The 26,238-nt window shown below is 39.1% G+C and overlaps 1 protein-coding gene across 6 annotated transcripts in view; it reads right to left on the bottom strand.

Annotated features, from left to right (window-relative positions):
- LOC101712296 (leukocyte surface antigen CD47) overlaps positions 1–18,091 on the bottom strand; it is a 43,581-nt gene extending 25,490 nt beyond the window's left edge. For all 6 annotated transcript variants that reach the window (XM_021264141.2, XM_004835765.4, XM_004835764.4 and 3 more), the window contains exons 1-2: positions 17,931–18,091; positions 6,700–7,047 (exon numbers count right to left, since the gene is read on the bottom strand). In XM_021264141.2, the coding sequence (XP_021119800.1) occupies positions 6,700–7,047; positions 17,931–17,976 (394 nt within the window). In that variant the 5' untranslated portion in view covers positions 17,977–18,091. The remainder of the gene's footprint in view (positions 1–6,699; positions 7,048–17,930) is intronic.
- Between the last annotated feature and the right edge of the window lie 8,147 nt (positions 18,092–26,238).

The raw sequence follows: 26,238 nt of genomic DNA on the forward strand, positions 1-26,238 counted from the left end.
CATAAGTGTATTAATAAAAATAAGAAGTATGGATAACCCTGGTCAGTTTCACTGAAAGCTCATCATGGGGAGGGACTCCTTCCCAGTACCTAAAGGTTCAGCAGGAAACAATGCAGGGACCCTTGGAGACAGTAAGAAAAGGCCTTCCGGAAGAGGCACTGGGACTGACATGTGGATGGCCACACAAAGCCAGAGAAGAAGATGCCAAAGAAATTACAAGTTCAAGGAGCTAAGTGATGGTCCCTATAGCTAAAATTCAGTGACAGAAGATCATATGGGAAGGGTTTTCTGGGGTAAGATCAGGTTGAGTGTTAGCTACTTGTTAGCAGAGTTTAAATTCTGTTTTAAGAACAATTACAGGTAAATGGAGGGCTCAAATAGGGGAAAGAAAATAGCCTGACCCATTTAAAATCTCAATCATGTGGGCAACAGATCAGAGAAGCAGGCCATTTGAAAGCTATGGCAGCAATCATCCTCAGGAGGAGGAGCAGGTAACCAACAAATGCTGTTCTGAGTTCAGTTTTATTCGTCAGATTTATGACATCACTGGGGAAGTGCTTCGAACAAAGATGACCAGAATGGGGAACCTGACACCATTTCCAACGGCTTAAAAAATCAGGGATCTTTACTCTAGAGAAGAGACTTACTACAGTCTCTTGGGAGAAATACTACAGTCCTCTGTGTTATTGAAAAATTATAGGATGGCAAGTCCTGGTTCAAATGAAGGAAGAACTAGAGATGCCTGATCATAAACTGAGATTGTTGGGAGGTAACAGGGTCTACTGCCATCCTTTAGGTTACAAGTCAGAATGGCCAACTAACTGGGGTAACTTGATTTCAGATAGACAGACTAAGTGAGTATTTGGTGACTACAAGATTCTATGGAGAAATAATGAGAAACATAAGAGAATACCTCAATGAGATTGAGGTCATACAACAAGAAATATTTACTGTCTTAGTGACTCAACTGGAGCTTAAATCACCTGGATTTACTCAAACTACACAGACTCTCCAAGCCTCTCATTACCACAGCAAGATTTTCCCTTGTCCCCTTTGGTAACTATGGGGGCTAGGAGGCATACCCATAATTCTCTCAGTTAAAATCACTGCTGCAGATCTCCACTGAGGTCTAGCTTCTATCACTGACATAAACATTGTTCCCTTTCTCTCTAACTTGTTATGGTGGGAAAACCTGAGAATCACTGAAGCGGACATTTGAGAACCAACTGAGATGATAAGGGAAAAAAGAATATTTCACATAAACTTGCTTATATGTCCATTGATTTGTTATAGCTAGTATTGTCAGGTGAGGTTAACTCTCCTCAAGGAAAGCATGAGATAGGATAATTCTCTAAGATCCCTTTTAGCCCTGAATTTCTGAGGAGCTATGAAAATAAAATAACAATAAATTGGACTAAAAAGAGCATCTGTTGAAAACAACATTAAGATTCCATCTCACTTCAGAAAGAATTGCTGCTATCAAGAAATCAACTAATAGCAAATGTTGGCGGGGCTATGGTGTTGGTGGGAGTGTAGACTGGTGCAACCACTGTGGAAATCAGTGTGGAGATTCCTCAAAAAAACTAGGATTAGAGGTTCCATTTGACCCAGCTCTTCTCCTTCTGGGTGTCTTCCTGAAAGAATTAAAAGCATCATACCACAGCGATATATGCATACCCATGTTCATAGTGGCAGTTTGGAATAGCTAAATCTCAGAAACAGCCCAAATGCCCATCAACTGGTGACTGGATAAAGATGTGGGGTTTTTGGTAATAAAATGGAGTATTATTCAGCCATAAAGAAAGGTAAATAGAGACATTTACAGATAAATGGATGCACTTTGAGGCAATACTCTTAAGTGAAAAAAACTGGACACGTGTAAATACTGAATTGTTTTTCTGATGTGAGAAAGTGAAAGTGTAAATGACGACCAAACTGCGTAATGGATATTGTGAAACAGGAAGAAAATGTTCAAAGGGGGAGGGGAACTAGGGTGGAAGGGCAGGGGAAAGGAAAGAAGGGAAAGAAAAAAATGAAAAACGACAGAAAAAATGGCAACAAAGCTTTTGTAAATAGGGAGAGGTGAAGGGGTTGAAGGGAGGGCGGGGGAATGGGAAAAAAATAAGAACCAAGACACATCATGTACAGCTACAAATTCCCAATGATGAATGTGATCATAACGTATACCTAAAATGTACCAATAAACAATAAGCAAGAAAATGAAAAAATAAGAAGGACATCTAATATCTTTCCACCTCAGGATTAAGAAAGACAATCCAAGGGCATTAAGACTCATTCTGCTGAAGCCATGTTTGACAACTCTCCATCAAACTCCTCCTCCAGTGAGCTACACTCCCAGCCCTTGAACTGTATTTTAAAATAAAATCCTAATAGCTTACACACTTGGTATAAATTTTAAACTTCCAAGCATAGAAATAATAAGTAATTTTATCAAGACTATCATTTATAGCTAGTATTTGATCATTTACAGGATGATCATACTAAATCATCAGGAACCACATACTATAATAGTTTTCAAGCCAGAGAGGTTTAGGTTAAAACCTTTGCTGTGACTATGATCTTAAATAAGCATCTTGAATTTCTTTTGCTTCCCCATGCATTAAATGATAAGAACTGCACCTATGTCCTAGAGCTCTTAGAACATAGGACATGACATACATTAAGCATCTGGCATAAATGTGAGGTCATTTTCCTCTTCTTATTGACACTTAATCACTTCCTTGGACTCATGGATAACATCTTAGTTATCACTGAATCCAGTGCCTTGCACAGTGCTTAACACACAGAAGGCACTCAGTAAATCTTTGTTAAGAGAAAATACTATCTTATTTATGACTCAAACATTCCTGTGATAGGATGGTATCCTCACTTTACTGACAAAAAATTAATAACCAGATAATTTTCTTATCCATATTTTCATAAGCTAGAAAATTATGTATAAAAAACACCCTTCTAAGTTCAAGTCCTATACTTTTTCCATAGTGCTATACTACAAACTCACACAATGGGTATGTATATCAAACCACGTGTTATACTGTTTCTGTGTATTCAGTCCTGGTGCTCTAAAGAAGGGTACAACAAATGATCACCATCACTTACATTCTATTAAGTGGAATTCAGTTCTCTATTGAGCATTTTCTATGTCTCATTTATCCTACATTTGCAAAAAAACACAACATATGGTTGGTGTCCACTGACTAAATCCCGAAAGTCTGTATGATGGGCGAATATCATTATTATAATAAACATGTATTCCACAATAACAGTTCTGTCTCGTTTAATCTTTTTATTCACAGGAATATTTTACTGTTTCTTTTTTTTTTTCCCAGCCAAAAATGGTTACAAAGTAGTGGCACCAGATCATTGCAAGATATGGAGAAACTAGATTACTCTTTATGGTACTGATAAAAATGTAAAATGGACACACATGTGTAAATACTGAATAGTTTCTCTAGTGTGAGAACCTGAAAGTGTAAATAAGGACTAAAAGGTATAATAGATAATGTGAAATAGGAAGAAAAGGGGCAAAGGGGAAGGGGAAGTGGGAGGGGTAGGGGAAGGGAAAGAAGGGAATGGAATTAATATGAGAAAATGAAAAAAAGGAAACAAAGTCTTTGTAAATAGGGAGGGATGGAGGGGTTGAAGGGAGGGTAGGGGAAGGGGGAAAAATAAGAATCAAGGGAGTATGTAAAGGTACATATCTCCAATGATGAATGTCTTTATATTGTACACCTAGAATGTACCAATAAAAGGATACACACACACAAAAAATGTAAAATGGAAGAGCCACCCTGGAAAATTGCAGTTTCTTTAAAAACTAAGTACACACTTACGATGTAATGCAAGTCAAATGATTCCAGAGAAATGGTAAGTATATCTAAATAAGAACCGATACACAACTGTTCACAGTAGCTTCATTTATACTAGTATAAAACTTGAAATAACTAAAATGTCCTTAAATACATGAATGGTTCAACAAGTTTTGATAAACCCTTACATGGACTATTACTCAATTTTTTAAAAATCAATGTATAAAAACAAACTAATAGCTACACATTCAACAACTTGGGTACTGAATGAAAAACTTAATCTCAAAAAGTCACCTATTGCATGATTTCGTTTATATAACATTATTTAAATGACAAAACTTTGGATAAGGAGGACAAATCAGTGTTTTCCAGGTTAGGAACAGCTGGAGGTGGGGTTTGTGACTATGAGGGAGATATCTGTGTTGACAGAATAGGTCTGTATCCTGGTTGTGGTGATAGTTACACAAATATACACATGGTGAAATGATAGAGAATCATTCAAACACACTAGACCATTATGAAATACTTGATCTTGAAACTCTGCTACAGTCATATGACATGTAAACATTGGGAGACGGGATGAAGGGCACAAAAACCCATCTTTGAATCTTCCTGTGAATCAGTAATTATTTCAAAAAATAAAAACTGAGTACAAACCCAAATGTATCAAGCCTCTGGTACAATTTTCCACATTCACTATAACAAAATAATACTTTCTCATTTTAATGGCCCCAAAAGTAAGACTACCTCATATTTCTATAGAGTATTTCAAAAACAAAGGAAGATAAAGCAATCACAGACAAAATTATAAACTTTGTCTTCATCTCAGAAACTGGCATTACTTTCCCTTTCATCTTCATTGCATCATCTGTCCTTTTAAGTCTCATAGCTTACATTTATCAATTTTCCTCTCAGTGACCTACATTACATCCAAAATTACTGCTCCCCATGGCTGGTTTTCTCATTCCCACAAAACTATACATTCCCTTGGAAAAATCTCAACTAGGCATTATTCTCTCCCTCCACTCACTCACAGTGCACATGATTAATTAGAACACTCCTGAAATGTGCACACTTAAAAAGGAAGCTCCTTAGCCCCAATTAATAGCAATGGAAAATAATTATAAAGTGAGATTTCTGAGCCACCCACCCATTCCTCCTTGTACATAAATCTCTCTCACAACACTCCAGGCAGGTTTTAGTAACTGGTTATCTCAGAAAATAAACATCCCAGGAAAACAAGTAACATCTGCAACACATGTGAGTTTTCAGAGACCTATATATGGATTCTCATTTGACGTTCATTAGATTCTGTAGAACACCTGACAGCAAGTATGTAGTTTCATCCCCACTTTAGGGAAGAGGCAACATGGACTCAGTAAAGTAACATCTCCAAGTCAAATAAATGAATACTAAGTTGCTGAATAGAGTATGTAATCCACGTCTCCTGATGTCAAATCCTAAGCAACGTCAAAATATTTCATCAAACTAAACACCCATTCCCAGTTTGGTAACATACATTTTATAACAGGAAAAGCTAGAAGAAAGGAAGGAAACTAGTTAATTCAACTGAACTTTCATCGTATCTAGAACAGAGGTTCTCAAAGTCTAGAAGTCTAGTCAATGCCAAGGTCAAAACAGAAAGTTAGAATGATTTCCAATGTGGTCTATGAAATCCTCTAGCACAGCAAGAAACAGAAAAGGAGGGGCCGGGGATTTAGCTCAGTGGTTCTGGCGCCTGCCTCACAAGTGCAAGGTCCCAAGTTCGATCCCCGGTACCAAAAAAAAAAAAGAAACAGAAAAGGAGACTGTTTAGGTGGGCACAACTCACCACCACGAGTCCGTGAAGACAGGACAAGTCAAGGCACTATAAACAAGCCTGAATTCAATTCAGTTAAGTTGGATCCCGAGTTCCCCCACATTCTGCCCAAGGAAAAGAACAAGAAAAAGCAAGGAAAAGCAAGAAAAAAATATAGAAAACCTGGAGGAATCATCCATGATAACCTGATCTTTAATCTCCTGATTCTTCTTTCTTTACAGAGGGAGCACGGTTAGTTTTTGCCAAATGTTGGCCAAAGTAATTACAAACTAAACAAACAAAAATAGGTTAAGTAATTAGAAGTAGGCTCAAAAATTAATCACATTAAAGAAAGTACTTTTAATGACAGCAGAGACAAATGCAGAATAGTCAACCTCAAGATCAATCACCCAAATAGAATACCTCAGTCCTCAGACCGAAAGTTGGAGAACCACACAATATTCAAATGAACAAACAGCAATGAGTTTTACTGCAATTAGGAGAAGAATTAAGTTGGAAGTCATGATCTTAAAGCTGCTAAACATTATATCAACATTTATTATTATTGCCTGCTTTTTTCGCTCAAAGGGATTCCTAGCCCTATTTTGCCCACTACCTAATATGGTCAGGTATAGCAGGAAAAAAAAAAGCATCTTTTATAGAAGTTTTACTCCCTACTCTGTTTTCTATAGCTATAACAGAATACCTGAGACTGGGTATTCTATAAAGAAAAGAGCTTTATTTCACTTTATGCTTCTGTGGCTGATAATCCTAAGAGCATGGTGTTGGCATCTGCTCAGGTTCTTATGAGGATCTTGCATTGTTTCATAAAATGGTGGAAGGATGGAATGGAAAGTGAACATGTGTGAGAGAGCAAAAGCACAAGGAGCAGATTGGCTTTATAGCAACCCACTCTCTACATGACTAACCCACTCTCTCAAGAAAGCCCATAATCCTTCTTACTGACCTAATCACTCATTAAAGGCTCTACTTCCTAACATCCCACAATGGCAATCAAGTTCCAACATGAGTTTCAAAGGATACAGACTATATTCAAACTACAACACTTACCCATACGATACTTTACTTCTATGATTGTTTCTCCTTCTCTGGTTAATTCTGTTACTTCACATGTGTAGTTTCCTACTTTCACATCATCCTTACTCATCTTCAAAGAGGCGTCTCCTTTTAGTAATTTTGAGACTGCGATTTTTGCACTTGAAAAGTTCAGGTTTGCAGTAGAAATGTTTTTATTTCCATCATAGATGAAAATATATGTTCCATTAAATTTCCACTTTACAAACACTTCCTTTGTGCTTTGCGCCCCGACATTAATAACAAAGCATGGGATGACAACAGTTTCATTACAAATGGTGTATTCTACAAATTTGGTCTTATTTAATAGGAGTTGAGCTGAACCTAGAAAAGAAAAATATTTAGTTATGAAATTGTATGCTATACATCTTAGGTATGTTATAACCTTAAGTTGCAGAAAAATGCTTGAATTGTTCATTTACAAGCAGTAAGCAATAGAGAAGACCAGGTAAGTGAAAAACAGGAAAAAAAACTTTTACTATTTACTTGCACAGCTGAGAGACAACGGTATAACTTTGCTTTATTCATTTGGAATAACACAGAGGATATATTATCATCATTACCATACAACTTGGGAATGAATTCAGTAATTGTATTGGAACATGTGGGTATAGTACGTAGATATGGAAAGTTTTGAAGAAATCATTTCAGCCTAGTGTTATATGTAGAAAAATATTGTCCTTACCATGGCAAAATTCTGAACAGAAAATCAAACCAAATATTATATTCAGTCTCAAGTTTTATACATTTCTAAATAGAATGTGCTAAACTGATACAAAATTATCTCTGCCCTTGTGCAGCATTTCCAAAAAAGAGGCTGGTTTTACTGCACTTTTAACATACAAAGTAAATCGGATGACTCAAATCCTATCTTTCTACTAGGATGAAAAGTCTTTGAATAACAATAAGAAAAACATTTTCTGTGGTTATTTTTCCATTACAAAATATAGACAGCAATAGATACTTTGCATGCAACTCTTACAAAGGATTATATACAACTGAATGGCATTTTCCCACCTCCACATTTCATTCAATCTACAGAACAACAATTTCCAAATGTACACTACAGGTATTTCTTCTTCTAAGAAACCATAAGCCACTCAATAAGCCAAGAAACAAGTTGAAAGCCAGAGCAGATACTGCTAACAAATAGGGTACATTCTCTCAACTCTTCTTACTGATATAAAGTACAATTAGCTGCAATACACAAGCAAATTAATGCAGTCAATGCACAATTAATGCAATGCATAGTGCTAAGTGAATGCAAGTATTTGCTATTAAACTAAACTGTACATGGATAGAGGAAGAGAAGCTGTCTTCCACAATCCTTGCCCATTTATCAACTCTTTTATCTAAGTAGATAGATAGCAGTTTACTTTTCCCTCAAAACTAAGAGCACTAACAAATACAAATAAAATATCAAGTTTGTTAGTAGTTCATCCTTAAGGTTTCTTCCATCTATATTAGTTGGAATAAAAAAATTAATCATGAGAATAGTATTATTCAAAGAACATAATTATTCAATAAATACCTATTGAATTGAATACAAGGATGCACAGTGGACTACGACCCCGAGGGTGTTCAAAAATCTGAGTACCTTTTGGTATGCAACCTTAAGAACTCACTTTGCCTTGCTTTGGTTTACTCTCTAAGTAAGAGGATCAAATATGACCACTAAGTAACTTCATAGCACTGTGGTAAGCATCACAAGAAGAAAACAGGCAAATGCTTCCTAAACAATGTATTACAAAAATATAGGGCCCTGTTATAAAAACTAGACCATGTAGCATTTTAATGTAATAACCTGGGCCTCCTCTACCTGCTTCAGATGGTTATGCTTCTGGGAATCTGCCATCTACATCAGGTTTGTGGGCATCCTCACCTCTTCCCAGCTCTCTACATTTCTACCCAAATATTAGGAAGGCCCAGGCAAAACCTGGACTTCCAACTGCATTCTTTAAAACCTGGGAGTCGTGAATTATTTCCCCTGAGAGAGAAGCACTAAGGGGGAGAAACTATAGTGAACAAGGAGAGAACAAAGGAGTGCTGACATTAGAAATACAAAGGAAGGCAAGTGTTAGAAAAAAGCATGATTCTGATGGATTTTGGTATCTTTTGGCAGAGTGTTAAGCAGTAACATACCCTTTGGATTATCTGTGCCTGCTACTGACTGGGTTATTTTTACAATTTTGTAAATGGTGTGGATAACTGATGATAATGCAAATGATTGGTGTCCAAAGAAATACAAATAAATTTTGTTTTTGCTACTTCCATCTGGAGGAAGACAGGATTCAAAAAAATCATATTTTACTAACTTGAGTGCACTGACCGATTTTGCATCTACTAGCAAATTCATTTCAACATTCCTGCTTGCCTAAAATGTGTCTGCTCTTCCAATTTTCCTTTAATTGGATTTTGCCTTCATGCTGATTTGCTCTTTAATTAATGAGTGAAATAAAAATTTTGACATGTGTCCACTTTATATTTGTATGAATCTTTTAAAAATTATATTTATAAGAGTGTTTTAACAATTTTTCTTTAGTTAAAAGATACAAGTGAGAAATTGAGTTATCTTATAAAATTTCTGAGAAGGCTCTAGCTAAGTAAGAACTGATTAGAAAAAAGTAATTTCATACCTTACATTCAGAAAATAAATTTTCTAAAGAACACAGAAAGCACTAATTTTACTGCAGTATTTCTTTTAATAAAAATATTTCATAACATAAGCAATTTAATGAGACTAAATGCTGTCAGTAAAATTTAAAATAAAACTGACTCAGATAATCTATGATTTGAATAACCTTTGCAATAATAATTAATAAATAAAGATGGTCCTAAAAATATCACTCAAGATGTTAATTATAACTCCATCCTCTGTAAATATGTATAAAAAACTAGTAAGAGGTAAAATTATCTGATCTGGGCTTTTTTTCTTTTGTCTGTCGCAGCCTTCTTTTTTTTTTTGGTGCCAGGGATCAAACTGGGGTCCTTGCGCTTGCGCAGCAGGCAGCAAAACCACTGAGCTAAATCCCTGGCCCAGTCTGTTGCCTTCTGATGAAGAGCAAAGTGAATAAAAGATGGAAAATGTAAGGAGCAAATAAAGGAACATGAATAACAAAACCCTGAGTAAACAAGATATGGCAATCTAAATCAGATATTAGATGAATTTAACCGAGAGTGATGCCAGACTTACAGATAAATTAGCAAATAAAATAGGAAAAAATTATATCATATGCCAACACTTTTATTGGACCTTATGACTTCAATGAAAACAGACCACCAACAAAACCATCTCAGCTTGAAGTCCTGACAATGCCCATGAAATTGCAAAGAAGGCTTGGTCCCTGAAGTCAGGGCACGCAAGTCCAGCTCAGAAATTTTAAATATGCAACCAACATAAGTTAGGAATTAACTTGATAGAAAACACTGTGATAAGACAAGGAGATGCAATGATGACAAAAATATAGGAATTATCTTTAGGAGGAACTTATAATTTTCATATAGAGTATGACAAGTAGTATGAACTACTACAAGGGCAGAAGTGTATGAAAAAGTACATGGGCAGAAGAGTAGCTGATCTTACATATTCCTAATAAAAATCTATGTAGCTGTTAGGGAACAACAGAAGATTGTCATAGTTCCTACCCAGCTTTAATTTTTTATCTTTTCACAAGTTCCATTAAAATATTAAAATATTCTCTCCTTTTTAACAACTATTAAGCCCTCTCCCTTTGCCACTTATCCCACACTTTTCAAAGTCTTCTCTCCCTACTTGAGTCCTTTGCTTCGCACCTACAAACTTACTTGCAACCTGACTATCTACACCTCTTTCACTCCCACTCCCTTCTTTTTCATAGATGAATCCCTTCACTTGAAAGCTAGTTTCCATTTCTGCTGCCAATCCATCTATCGCAAGCACTTTTGAAAACTTATTATCATTTTCTACTCCCCTTATTCCCTTCGTGAGGCATTTCTAAAAAGTCTTTTAAAAATTCTTGAGCACTGATCAACTTTAAAAATTTTCATGTTAGTCTCGCTTTCCTCACATCCTCAGGTAACAGTCTATGTGCATTTCTTTAACAGCAGGGCACTCCTTCAATCTCTGTACCTGACCTCCACCTACTTCCCCTTTTACTTCACGACTCCAGCTCTCACCCAAATTACCAACAATGCCTTGTAAAAAACCAACGTGCATGGTTCCCTTTCTGACCTGATGTTTCCACAGTTCTTGGATCAGTAGGCAGCACCCCATCCTATCTTGTTCTTGTTCCTTGGCCTCTATGGTTGCTCTTGATGAGGAATTTCCTCCTTCTTTTCCACCCACCTCCCTGGCTTGCTTTCTTGAAGTCTACTCCCTCAGCTCCTAATGAATCTGTGTTCCGAAGGGCTTCATAGTCAGCACCCTGTGACCAAGTAGTCTTCTTTCCCATGGTTTTAACTATCTGTGGACTGTTTCATTTGCTGAACCAGGCCCCACCTTTCTTCTAAACTGCAGACCTTGGACAATCAACTGTGTGTTGTGCAGTACTAAGGCAACTTCAAAGTCAAAACATCCAAAAACCTACTCACCCGCCTCCCTACTGAAGCCAGGAGATAGAAGTTAAAACAAGTCTTGAATAGCTAACCTTAAATAAACCCAAAGTCAGGGCTTAAGTGAGCTGACAAAGAGCCCAAATAATTAACTTAAGTAAACTAACTATCAGGGCCCAAAGGAATGCAGGGGACAAAGAACCAGTTCGTAAACAAAGGAGAGAAGCCCGGGAAGAAATGAAATGCAAATTAAGCAGCCTAAGTTCTCCCAGTCCAAGGCCTACCAGCAAGCAGGAGCATCCCTGCCTTCTGTCCTGTTCCCCTACGCCAAAAACTGGAGCTGGTTACAGTACCATTTTTTCAAATCCTTACCTCCCTATTCTATTTTGTATTATCTAGATCAGTCACCAGACTTGGGCCAAGGAATCATGCTGGATTCTTCCCTCTTTTTAGTCATGGAGAAATCTTGGTAGGCTCAACCTATTAAATAGGTCCTATAACCAGTATGTGTTGAATGAATGAATGATACACTCACTCATCCATTCTCCCTTCAACTCTTGCTATGCCACACTCTCCTGCTGATAATTGGTTCCCTGCTTCCATCTTTAACGTTTCTCCAGCCCCAGAGTCTTTTACACAGTTCCCAAAATAACTGTTCTAAAAGCAAATGTGCACTCCTTTTACTAATATATTTTAACAACACCCTCCCAGCTTCTTAGCTAAATTCTAAGTGCATTAGCATGGAATACAAACAAGGTCCTTCAACATCCTTTCCAGCCTCACCTCCTGTACTTTCTCATTTTCCAACTAAGGCAACACAACCAAGACAACCTTTCAAAGCAATGAATATGCAAATATACTCTTACCTCCAGGCCTTAGCACAAGGTGTTCCTCAGCCTACACAGGTCTTTAACCTTCCCTGGGGGTATGGGATGTGTAGTATTTAAGAGCACTCTCTCTGGAGTGGGATCCTGGTTCAAGGCTCAGTTCAAGCACTTCAGAGTTGTTGAACTTTATGCTAGTTACTTCACCTCTGTACTTTAGTATCTTCCCCTACAAAATGTGAACCATAATGGCATCTAACAGAGATTTTGTTAAGATTTCACATACATATTAGTGCTTAACAGACTGGCAGCTGAAGTCCGGTAATTTTTACTCTTCCTGCCAAAGCCCCATTGAAATGTTCATTCCTGTCCTCCCTTCCCTACCACCACCCAACTGTTTCTGTCCCATTTTTACTGTTCTCCCTGCCCCTTGTTCAAGAGCTGTCACTGTACCTACCACAAAATATTATAATTACTATCTTACTTATCTCTTCATTAATCTCAGAAGATAGGACAATATCTTCATTTGGAAGCATAAGGATCATACCAAGGGTCCACAAAGTAGGATATATTTTTTATGCAGATAAAGAATATGAAGTATAAATTTCAAGAAAGGAAAATTTAAAAGTCATATAGGAGAGGATTTACTCTTTGGTATTTCAACAGAATTCCCCACTGCTTTTCACTTCTATAGACCCACTTATGGAATCACGAAGCTACACATTTAATGGAAAATCTCATGTCAGTTACATGCTTAGATAGAAAGGTTCCAAAAAAAGGGAGATGAACATATCTAAGGAGGCTCTTCTTAAGAGTAATATTAAAATTAGGTCTTAAGGATTAGTAAGTGTTACGGGAAAGAACATGCTTTCTAGGTAAAATAAGTAACATGTTTAAAAGGAATAAAGAAAATGAAACTGAAAGCAGATAATTTTTCAGGTGAGATCTACAAAATGAGGTTAGAAAGCTAGCTAAGAAAAATTGTAAATGTTTCCCTGAATGTCATGATAAGATCCTTAGGCTTGATAACATAAGCAACAGTAAAACACATTTATTCATTAAAAAATAACATTCAGGGCTAGGGATTTAGCTCAGTGGCACTGCGCCTGGCTCACAAGCTTAAGGTCCTGAGTATGATCCCAATCCCACCCCCAACCCGTACCAAAAGAAATTCATAGCAGTATGAAAGGTGGAACAAGGACAGGAATGGAGGGATGAAAGGCCCGTTGAGAGCTTACTGCAACAGGCCAGATAAATAATAAGTGGAGAGAAGGCCTAAAAATGACAGTAAAAATCAAAAAAGTAAAATCAATAAAATTCAAAAAAAAATGTAAGGGGTGAAGCAGATTAAAAAGGAGAAAATTAAAATGTTTACCAAAATAGTAGGCGGAACTAGTCTGACAGCAGATTAATTATAGAAAAGAGAGGCTTATAGATTTGGGGAGAATATCCATTGAATATTTAATAGTCTGAGCATTAAAGTACCTATGGTATAATGAAGTGGAGATGTCCAGTAGATCTCTAGATAAATGATTCTGGATTTAAGCAGAAAGCTCAGAGTTCCCATGACTTGGAAATCCCCCAAAATGTACTTGGTAATTGAAATCATGAGCATAAAGAAGACTGACCAGAGTCCCTGTAAAGCAAATAAAAAAGGTGGCACAGAATAAAATCTTGGGGAACACCAATATTTATGAAGCAAATGGTAACAACAGTGAATGGTAACAAGCAAGGAAGTGAAAAAAAGAAGTGACAGAAAGAAGAAAGGCAAAAAAAGAATACCATGTAGACATCAAGAGTCTTAATATGGATAAAATACATGTTAAGTGGGATAACTAAAAATGATTTCTCGACTGAAATTTTTAAATCATTAGTTTCTTCACTGACAGTCATGTCAATGGATGAATGAAATCAGATACAGATGCATTTGGGAAGTAAATGAGAGGGGAAAAAGCAATAGTGATTCTCTTTCAGTAATCTGCCATAGTAATAAAGCATAGAGAAAAGGCAAACAACTCAGAGCATGGAGACAAGGATAAATAAAGGCAAGGATATTTTAGTTCTTAGACTGGTTTTCTTCTCTAATATGAAGTAATACTTGATCACAGGTGCAAGCTAAGTGGCAGGAGTCAAAGGAAAGGGCAAGATCTAGGATGCAAGATGGAAGAATTAAACTGGCTGAGCAGGTCTGCAAGATGGTGGAAGTCAAAGAGTAGTACACAGGTTGCCTTTCCCCTGGAAAGGGGAACAGGGATTCTTCTGACACTTGGTGGGAAGAGAATGAAAAAAAGGTTGTCTTCATAGGTTAGCTTAGTAATGGTGGGAAGGCAGCTGAGGGACCAAACCACTCACCATTACTGTTTGCAATGGAGTTATCTGCCTAGAAGGAATGTTCAAGAATGGGCTGAGAAGCCCCTGCAGCCGCTAAGGTAAATGAAGCAAAGCTCGTGAGAAAAGATATCTGCCAAAAATAAATCCTACCAATTTTTTCCTCAGAACTAGCTGCTGGCATGAAGAACTAGAAGCTCACACTGAATAAAGTTAGGGACAGAAAGGAGGATCTGGTCACACCTCTCCTCAGGGGAGACTAAAGTGAAGGTATGGGATAGAGGGGCTTGTCCACAAGTGACTTAATTCTGACTCAAAGTAATCCCTGCACAGGATCTAAAAGTGATCTTATGAGAATGGAAGTGGCTAACCTGGAATTATGAGAGTTGGGGCAATTTAAATTCAGTAACAATCAGAATTACCAAGAACTTCAAGTACATTAAATACCACTGAGGGATAAAAAAAAAAAAAATTCCCACTTTCTATAAACTGCATTGTAAATTATTAAGACATATACAGTATGAAATTTGTCTATATGTCCAAGAGGTCTGCAAAACGTTAGAGGGTAACATGGCTTCATAAATGGTTAAAAAGAAAAACAAACAAACAACAACAACAAAAATTCATTTGACAGACCTTGAACTTGCCAAACCCCTTGCTTTGTCTTTTAGCCTATCAGTGTGACATTCTAAAACTCAAATCTTGGGATTAACTAGATTCTAAATCTTGTGCAATTGTTCCATGGATCTGGAATGAAATATTCAGTGGAGGGTGGAGCTTCTAATTCCTGTTTTAACTCCACTTAACCACAAAGAGGGAAAATACACTTTCTATGGACTTAGTCTAGGTATACTGTATTAGAATTTAATTTCCTGTGTGCTTTATTTTTTACTTTAGTACTACAATGAGTTTAGAATTGATACACTATTATTCTTTTATCACAGACTATCTGCACTAGTACACAAAGTATAAGTAACTTTATGATAACCCAAGGGTGCACTGTATTAGGCTGAAACATAAGACATGAAAATACAGAAATTTTTATCTTCTATAAAAACCTACGACAGCAAACACCTAAAAGATGAAGACAGATAAAATGGCTCTCTGAAAATTATGTTGTAAAAAGAACATTACTGTATTAAAAACAATCCCTTTAGTATCTATAGCTGAATTCATAATAAGGGATGCAAACTTAGTTTCCATAAAATAAGTGATTATTTTAGATTTAGAGGCAGGCACCTATTTTTCATCTTTAGAACCTAGCCTTACAACTCTCCATTAACTCAGTGGCAAAGATAAGACATCTGCCAACACTGAAGACAGCGTGAGCAAGTGTCCTCATGGTGGGCCGTTCATGAAATGCTTTAGCACATTGCTTCTGGACTCGCTGGGGTGACATCATGAATAAGGACTTTCCAGTAGACATTTACTTCCTTAAAATGGCAATTTGTGTTTAAAAAAAAATCATTCAATGATTAAAAAGATACTTCATGTATATCATTGACATTATTTATTTAAGATCATATTTACTAGTCTGTGAATACTCCTGAAGCAGCTGATGTTTGGACATATTGGGGGCACAGAGTAACGCATTCTGTATCTTGTAAACCATTACAGTGGCTTGCTGTCTGCCATTAATTGGCTGAAAGGGGTATTCCAGTTAACTTCTTCTACCTCAAAGGTCACTGAAAGTATATAGGTTACTGAAAAATGGCCCTAAGGATTACTTCATTATAAATGAAACTAAAAGTAAAATCAAACTTCAGTAAAAATGAACAAACAAATCTAGGATTTTCTTACATTAGATTCTAAATCCAATCTTTCAAATCTCTTGGATTATAATTACTTGTAGTCTGTGATTGTTAACATGTTGTGTAGTATATATGTTCTTTTGAAACATTATATAAACACAAAATTTCATTTTACTTTAGCACAAACACTATCAGTTCTTGTTTTATAATCAACATCTTAATTCAAATGCATGCTGCCAGTATTTTGTTGTTTCAGGCTAGTATTAGTAAGTACAATAAAATACTATAAATTCTGAATTTTACCACTGTGAGGATTTGAATGCATTAATATTGTATGAAAATGAGGGTTAATTAAACATGATCTTAACTATAAGAAGACCTAACAGAATTTCTACCTCCCAAAATACGATTCCAACAGTTCTTTTTAGTCTACTTGGAATAGGACCATTTAAAAAATAATACATGCTTTGAACTTTTGTACTCTTCAAACAAGCTTTGATGTCAACAGTATATTTTATTACAAATTTATACATGGTTCAACGTGAAGGCTGATTATACACACCACAATCATTTTTAGGTATAATGATATCAATGGCAAAAAGCATACTAAAGATTATGACGGGAAACACCTAATAACTATTTAAATAAGGGTGATCTTGATTATTAACAGCTTCCAACATCCATAATGCTTGGGGAGTGGAAATGGTGAGCAGAAATTTAAGGGCAACTGTTAGCCCCAAAACACAAGCCTTTATAATGTGGCATACTAAGGTTAATAATCAGTTTAAAATGGATTAATTTAGCATTCTGGATAAATTTAACAATTGCTGTTACTCCTACTAAAACTCAAATTTTAAATCTTGCAAAAAGTTCACAAAAGGCCGTGCAGATATGAAGTGTAACAGTCACGATACGGCCACGAAAATTCCTATTTTGCCAGTTTTTACAGAGGAAGCACACGTTTTTTAAAAGAGAAATGGATTCTGAAAGCATGGGGGGGGTGGCATCAAAAGACACCAAATTCGACTCTGCTGCCCGTATGTTTTGACTCCAAGGTACTATCTTCATATTTCGGGAGAAATCTGGGTAACTCTTAAACCGGTTTCCCCAAATAAAGTGGGAAAACTTCAACCTACAATTTGGAATGTATTTAAGTACTCGATGCGGGGGGGGGGGGAGTCACGAGAAAGAAAGGGTGTTTAGGAAGCTTATTTTTAGGCTTAAAAACAAGGAAATACACCAGCACAGGAGTCTTCTGATAAACGCAGGGTCGGGAAGAAACTTAATGCGGCCCTTTTCAGCCCTCCGCTTCCCTGCTCCCGCTGTGGGGCAAAGCCCCTTCCGGCCACTTCACGCAAACGCGCGCTTCCACCGCCAGACGCCGGGGCCCTCCCACTCTCCCTCCAACCCCAGAGCGTGGACGCAAGGGGAGGAGAGGTGAGGAATCAGGGGTCCTACGCAGCTGCCGTCCCTCGCCCCCTCTCGTCACAATTCCCGTTCGGACAAGTTGCGCGGTTTCCAGTCTTCCTCGGGCTGCGTGTGGAGGTGCGGACGGGGTGAAGGAGAGGAGGTGCCTTCACTCGGGAGGAAGAGAGAGGCGAGCGAGGAGGGAAGGCAGGCAGGGGCGCCCGGTGACCGCAGGGCCCTCCCGCGTCCGCGCCCCGGGGCGCACAGGGCTCCTCACCCCGGGCCCGGCCACCCTCTCCGGCGCCGGCTGCGGGGGCGACCGCGGCGAAGGACGCAGCTCCGGGGTTGGGGGTCGGGAGCCACTCACCAAAGCACCAGGAGCCCAGCAGCAGCGTCGCCGCCAAGGGCCACATCTCCGCGCCGGCCGGTCGGGTGTCTGGAGCAGCCGCCGCCTCCGCCACCTGCACAGACGGGACCAGCCGCACAGTCACAGCAACACGGGCGCGCGGGCGCGCTCCCGCCGCCCCTCCCCCGCCCGCGCCGCGCGCGCACTCGGCCCCACCCCTCCGCCTAGGCGGGTGACGCGCGAACCCTGCGCTTCGCGCGCTCCGCCGGCCACCCGCTCACGTCTTCCCGCCCCCGCTCTCCCCCAGCTTCGTGTCCTCGTCCGCCACAGCGGGCTGAGCCCGTATCCCCAGCTCATGGGGTCGTCCGCCACAGCGGGCACCGTCCGCCACAGCGGGCACCCTCCGCTCCGCGGCTCCTTCCGCCTCCGCAGAGCCTGGGCCCCACAGTCCCCGCCGCGCCTTCGCTCCGCCGCGCTCCGGGCCCCACTGCCCGCCGCCGCCCGGCCTCCCTCTGCTGGGCCAGGGCCCCGACCCTCCCTTGGGCCTCACCAGCGCCCTTCTCCCCCCAACCCCCAGACCCCCGCGGGGTTCCCACGCCCGAGCCCGAGGGCCGCGCGGAGCCGGGGCGCCGTGACCGCTCCCTGCCGGCCCGAGCCCCCTCTCCCCGCCCTGACGCTCACGGCCGCCTTCTTTGTTTCAGGTGCGGGCCTCTCTCTCTCTCTCTGTCTCGTTTTTATCGAGTAAGTTCCAGTTGTGGTGGTGAACGTTCATAATGGGACTAACACAGAGATGGCAAACAGAGTAGACCGAGCCAGGACACCCCGGCCACCGGTGTCACTGAGCACGGTTTGTGACTCTACCGTGTGTACTTCTCTGCGCTGTTTGGGTTTATCGTGCTTGAAAAATGGGTTCAGAATGTGGCTCCAAGCTACAGTATGGACAGGGCCTCTGAATATATGGCTGAATCACACAGGCCGTATCATTCATCTCAAAGCAAAAGCCCTTTTAAAGCTACCGTTAGCGTTTATCCCGAGTGATGAACTCTCTTGTCAGTGTCAGGCTCTGGTGGCTGCTCTCATGGAGCTTATATGGTCCATTCCCTTGGTGGTTTTCTCACCTGCTGGAAAAGACAGCAGTTTCCCACCACAATATCCCACTTTTCCAAATCCTCTACCCTGGGCATCTCCCAAGCACCCATCACCACAGGAATAAAATTCAGGAAATAAAATCGCCACTCTGTATGATACTGAATCATATATACTGTAACTTTCTGTATGTGTTTTTTGTGTGAACCTCTTTCTCACAGCCTTACTACTTCTTTAAAATCAGAGAGGGCCTTTTAAGTTTCCCTTCCTTCAAGACCCTTCCTTCAACTGAACAAACAAAAGGGAATTTAATAAATATGCTGATGTGATTTAAGGCAAGTATTGCTCTAAGTGGAGTTTGATTGTGTTGTAAGTGATTGAAAAAGAAAGAAAATAATAGTCTAGCAGACATCTCACAAAAAAACAGTGGTTAATAACTATGGTGGTAACGATTTGAATGGCAGCCTTGACACCCTGAGTCTATCAAAGGAGCTGATCAATTCTCCAACTGCTGCTTACATGGATACAAAAGAATCATCCACCAGACTTTGAGCATTAGGGACACTGTGTATATCACAGAGCAGCTGGTTGGCTAAATAAGGCTGTCAGCTGTCCCGGCAACCGACCAACCCCCTAAAGCTGAAGAGTGACTGCAGAGGTACCTGGAGAGATCCAGTGATGCTCTGTTTTACTCTGGGAACTACTGAGACTGCTTAATGTCCCTCTGTGCAGAAACTGGAATAGGCTTAAGTCAGGCAAATCAGAGGCCACCTGGACGATCACCTCTGCTCTAGTTGGGACATGTTGATGGGGTGGTACACAGGCAGGAGGAGGCCTATCTCAGAGCGATGGTCCATAGCAACTTGTCCTAGTTTGCTATCTTCTAAAATAACCTTAAGCTCCTTTCTCCTTAAAAGTTTCCCTTATAATTTTTCCAAGCATTTTTATTTGAACCTTGAGCTCATCTTTCTGTAATGAGTTTCTTGGGTAGAAAGGGAAGGGATCATGAATATTAGAAGTTTTGAGCATACATAGTAAATATGGACGGTATTCCTAAATTAATCTTTATAACAGCCTTGGAAAGGGCAAGTGTCACGATCTCCATTTTATTTTTATTTTGTTTTATATTCAGACAGTATGATATCTTTTATTTTTATTTTTTCCCCCATTAACTTTATTGGTACATTTTAGGTATACAATACAGTTACATTCATCATTGGGATCTTGTACCATTACATGAGTCTCTTGGATCTTTTTTTTCCCCTTCCCTTGCCCTCCCTTCACCCCCTCCACCCTTCCCTATTTGCAAAGACCTTGTTTCCATTTTTTTCCTCTTCTCATATTTTTTCCTTTCCCTTTTTTTCCCTTCCCCTACCCCTCCCAATTCCCCTGATCTTTTAGACCTTTTCTTCCTGTTACACAATAGCAGTTACATATTTTTAAAATTACAATATTAAGATCTAGGAGACATGACCACAGATTTGATAGAATTTAAAAGGATATAGAAAGCATATTACAAAAATCTTTTTTGAAATAAATTTGACAACTTCTAAGAAGTAACTTAGACAAATTAATGAAACTAACTCTGGAGGAAATATAAAATTTGAATAGCACCTATTAAAGAAAGTATATTCCTAGCTTGAAAACCTACCTATATGACAACAGCAGGCTCATATACATTTTAACTGATACATTATATCAAACAAAGCAGAAAAAAGGAACACTTCTCCCCTCATTTTAGGAACTCAACATTGTGCTAATCCTAAAATTGGATAAAGATAATAGAAGAAAAAGGCATGAACATAGATAGAAATTTGTTTAACAAAACAAACTATTAGAAGTCAGATCTGGCAGGATGTAGAAAGTGGTTTTGTTATAGGCATGGCAGTACTGGTTCAGCATTGGAAGATCCACCCCCAAAAGTCATCATTTTAACAGAGGAAAGGAAAAAGCCATATGATCCTGTCACTAGTTGGAGAAAAAGTATTGGACCAAATTCTACAGCTGTTCATGGTAAAAGCTATCAGGAGACTAGAAGTAGAACAGAACCTTCTCAACAGATTAAAGACATGTACTCCATACTTCCAGCGAGAAAGCCTTATGTGAATGGAGAAGATACAATGCTTTCTCCTTAAGGTGGGGAACGAGGGCAGGCAGATATGCTTACTCTTTACCTGCCCATTAAACTTTGAAACCTAGTCCCCACCAAAATAGTCTGGCAATAAAATGACACAACTAGGATAGGATTGGCACAGCAGAAGCAAAATCTTTATATGTAGATGAAATGATCATCTACAGAGAAAATACTAAGAACTCTCTAAGAGCCCCTAGAACTTGTATTTGAATTTAGCAGGATTAGAAAACACAAGGTATATATAAAAATTCAGGTCTGTGTATATTTGCTATAAATGAAGAACTGGATATTGAAATTTTAAAGTTATGTAGGAGTACAAAGGACCCAGAAAAGCCAAAAACAAAAACAAAAACAGTGTTGGAAGACGTTTATTACCTACTTTTAAGACTTCTTCTAAAGCTACAGTAATCAAGGCAGTGTTGGTGTAAGGAAAGACATATAGATCATTGGAATAAAACGGAGAATCTAGAAATAGAACCACACATATATGGTCCACTGAGTTTTGAAAGGTTATTTAACATTAGCATTTTATAGAATATAAACTCGATTCAAGAGCCGAGGAAGAGATAGTGTTTTGAGCAAACTGCACTAGAACACCTGGTATCCGTATATAAAAAATTAACCTCAACCCTTTTTTTCCATACATGGAAATAACCGGAAGGGATCTATGAACCTAAATATGAAAGCCTAAAAGTATAAAACTTTAAGAAGAAATTACAAGGGAAAATATTTATGAACTCAGGGTAGGCAAGAACTACCTAGGATACAAAAAACATGATGTATAAAAGAAAAAAATTGATAAATGAGATTGCATCAAAATTTAGAACTTTAAATGACATCATTAAAATGAAAAGTAGTCCTTAAACAGACCATATTTACAATGCATATTGTAAATGAGCAGAATATATAAAGAATTCTTAGAGCTCATTAATAGCCCAATTAAAATGTAGACATAAGAAGATGATAAATAGCCAGTATAGCACAAGGAATGGTGTGCAACTCTAGAATCAGAAAAATACTAATCAGTACAATAATAAGATTGAATTATACACTCATTAGGGAGATGAAGTCAAAAGTTTTAAAAGCCTTGTCATGACTTTTTCTTTTTGTTGGGTTCTCCCCCTTTGCGTTTAATTTGTCACGCCCAATGGATTCATCCTGCTGGGTTTCCTGGGGTTGTGATCCTCATTGTCTTTTCCTAGGGTATTGTCTAAAAGTTTTTGGAGTGCCGGTTTGGTATTCATGAAGTTCCTGAGGTGCTCTTTATCATGAAAGTGTCTTGTTTTTCCATCCATTTTGAAAGATAGTTTTGCAGGGTCCATCAATCTGGGTTGGAGGCTGTTTTCCTTTAGGGCTTGAAATACATCACTCCAAGCTCTTCTTGCCTTGAGGGTTTGCATTGAGAAGTCTGCTGTGATTCTGATGGGCTTTCCTTTGTATGTGATTTATTTCTTTTCGGTCACTGGTTGTAGAATTTTGTTCTTCTGTTGGATTTCTGGAATCCTAACTATTATATGCCTATGTGTAGATTTTTTTTGATTAAGGCTAGCTGGAGTCCTATATGCCTCACTTCTCTGTATGTCAAGTTCTTTTCCCCTCCTTGGGAAGTTTTCTGCCATCACTTCTGTGAAGAGTTTTTTTATGTCATTTACACTCTCTCCTCTTTCTTCATTGACTCCAGTCAGTCTTATGTTATTCTTCTTTGCATTGTCTAGCAGCTGCTGGATTGATTTCTCGTGTTCCCTTAAAATTTTAAAGCAATTTTTCTTTTCCTCCTCACTAATTGCAATCTTATTTTCTGTATCTGAAATTTTATCCTCACATTGGTTCATTCTGCTGTGCAGACTTTCGATGGAGTTTTTAATCTCTTGGAAATCTGTTTGTATCTGTTTTATGGATTCCATTTGTTTCCTATGTTGGGATTCCATCATATTCCTCAGATCCTCCATTTTTTTATCTGTGTCCTCTCTAGATTTATTAATCATGTCTTGCACCATGAGCAAAATCTTTGCTGTTATCTGAGTAATTATTTCTGATTGCATTTTTCCTCTTTTGTTGCCAGTTCAGAGAGTCCAGGTGGTTGAGTATCAGAGTGTTCCATCTTGTTTCCCTTTGGGGTTGCTGTAGGTGATCCAGAAGTCTGTTTTTGAGGCTTGTTTATGTGTCTTCTCATTTCCATGGGGGGGGGGTACTTCTGGTGCCCACACAGCTCACCTTCTCTGCCCTAGGAGCTTGGGATGGCAGTGGGGGAGCTTCCTTCTGGGTTCTGGGACTGGCTCAGCTTCTCTGCCCTAGGAACTTGGGATGGTGGTGGGGGAGCTTCCTTCTGGGTGTTGGGACTGGCTGAACTTCACTGCCCTAGGAGCCTGGGATGGAGGCAGGGAGCTTCCTTCCGGGTGCTGGGACTGGCTGAGCTTCACTCTATCTCCATTTTAGAGATGAGGCAACAAAGGAAAAGAGGTGTGATGGGCCCTTTGCCCGTGGTTATGTGTTGATACTGTGGTCTCTTGCCCCCCTTCTTTCTTTCTCCCTTCTGTCTCTCTGCCTTGCTTTTGTAACCCTATTATCTCTTTTTTTAAGTCTACCTAACTCCAAAGCCAGTGAAACACCCACAGTCTGCCTTCTCAACTCTCAACTCATGACCAATTCTTTCTCCTACATTCCGACTCAGCAACCTATCTATTTTTATCTTCCCTCCAAAACTTCCTACCTCATAGTAGGTATTCATGTGATGTTATCTAAAATTTTATATACATACAATTGTATCCTTGTTGTATTTTTTCATTCAGCAAATGACCATGGAGGTTCCTTGTCCCATGCTGGTGAGTGGCTGAGTGGCATGAGAGACAATACTGTCTCATGGTCCTTCTGAGAGTTGGCTTAGGATTGTATGTGCCTAACTAGACATGGCCTGTGCTGTGCAAGGCCGGATGCATCTTTCTGCTTATGGAGACTGACATCAAGGGATCCCACAGAAAACAAAGGCCCAAGATAAAGCCGGTATACTAGGTGCCATTTTGATGTTTTAGTTTTACTTGGCATAATATAAATCTAACTCCTGAACTAACTCTGAAGCTTGTTGCACATAGTAGAGGTCCTTAGCATCATTACATTCCTATATTTGGCTTATTAGCAGCTGGTTACAGTTCATGAATATTTTCTTTCTTTTTAGTCTTCTTAGTGTCTGACTTTTCCCCCTAATGAAGGTTGTGTTTTTAACACTTCTGGCCAGTGTGATCCAAGCTAACTTGTGTTCCATGGTCAAGCACTTTACAGAGCAATATGAATCATTCCATGCCTGGAATATTCTGTTTTCAGCCTGCTGTGCTTTGGTCGTGCTGTTCCCTCTACTTCACGTGTTCTTCTTCATGCTTTCTTCTTTTCAACCCAAAGAATCCTTCATGGCCAAGATCAAACATCACCTCCTCCAAAAAGCCTTGTTCAACCCTATTTTCCTCTTTCCCATACCTCTCTGTTGCTTTGGTCTACTTACCTCTCCCATGACACTTTGTTCATGCTACTAAGAAAATATGTCAGTAGATATTTGTTTATTCTGTCAAATTAGCTCATATAAAATGAATTCTGTCCCGAATATGTGTATATCTCTGCATTAGAGATCTCCAGAGACACAAAACTCATCCCTCAGCATTTGCGGAAGACTGATTCCAGGACTCCCGTGGACACCAAAATCTGTGGATATTTAGTACATCCTCTTGTGTACTTCAGTTCATCTCTAGATTGATTATAATACCTAATATAATGTAACAGTATAAATAATTGTTGCAATGTAGTGTTTACAAAATAATGACAGAAAAAAATCTGCATGTTCAGTACAGTTGATTTTTTAAAAAATATTTTCCACCTGCAGTTGGTTGAATCTATGAATGTAGAATCCAAAGGGCACATAGGATCATCTGTGCATAGGTAGATATGTACAGAGATATAGATAGACACATGAGAGGGATTTATTAGGGGAATTGGCTCATGTAATTATGGAGGCTGAGAAGTCCCAAGGGAGACCATCTGCCTCCTAGAGACCAGGGAAACTGGTAGTGTAGCTGTCCCAGTCCGAAGGTCTCAGAACCAGGGAAGCCAGTGATGTAACTCTTAGGTTAAAGGCCAAAGATTTGAGAACCTAGGGGATGCCTGGTCCCATCCCATTATGCAAAGGCCTGAAAATCTGCAGTGCTGATGGCCCAGTATAGGAGAAGGATGTTCCAGTGCCAGGAGGGAGAGGAAGTGGTTTCACCTTTCCTCCACCTTTTTGTTCTAGCCGAGTCCCCAGCTGCTAGGATGATGCCCATTCAGTCTAGGCACTCACATGCCATAGTCTCCTCTGGAAACATCATCTCAGACACAATTAGAAATAATGCTTTCTAGTTGTTTAGGTATCCTTTAAATCAGGAGCATTAGCAACTAATGGCAACCATCAGTCTCCAGTGTCTCACATGGGGCCTGGTGGAGACTTAAGTATTTTTGAATCAATCATGAGAAATCACACTGTGGAATATAGTATACAGAGTCACTTCAGCCTAGTTACTGCTCAAGGCATTTCCTTTCTGTTAACTTTTGATAAATTACTTAACTTTCTGAGTTCTCATTTCCTCTCTTAAAGCAATGATAATAAAAATAGTAGAAATGAACTCTTCAAATTGCCCTAAAAATTTAAAAAGTTTACACTTCTACAGTTACATACAAGAATACCTGATATACAATATATTGGTCAGCTTTCCATTGCTGGGACAAAATGTCTGATACCTGCATCTTAAAAGAGAGTTCTATTTTAGCTCACAGTTTCAGGAGTTTCAGTCCATGGTTGGCTGAGTCCAAAGCAGAAACGTAATGGTGGAAGGACATGGCAGAGCAAAGCTGCTCCATTCACGGAAGCCCAGAAGCACAGAATGGGATGAGCCAGAGAGGAAGGAGCCAGATACAGTCCCTAAATTCATGCCCCAAGACCCACCCAAATACACCCAGAAGCTTTACTAAGCTCCTAGTGTCTCTCAAGCCAATCAAGTTAAACACATACAGTAAACACAATAAATACTATCTCTTATTACTATCATAAAGTGAGACAATTTCCTAGAAGGACAATAAAATTGTTATCAA

The sequence above is a fragment of the Heterocephalus glaber genome, unplaced genomic scaffold (genome assembly GCF_053883595.1).
Source record: "Heterocephalus glaber isolate CG9 unplaced genomic scaffold, H.glaber_assembly_v1.0 deba00000122, whole genome shotgun sequence".
NCBI lineage: Eukaryota > Metazoa > Chordata > Mammalia > Rodentia > Bathyergidae > Heterocephalus > Heterocephalus glaber.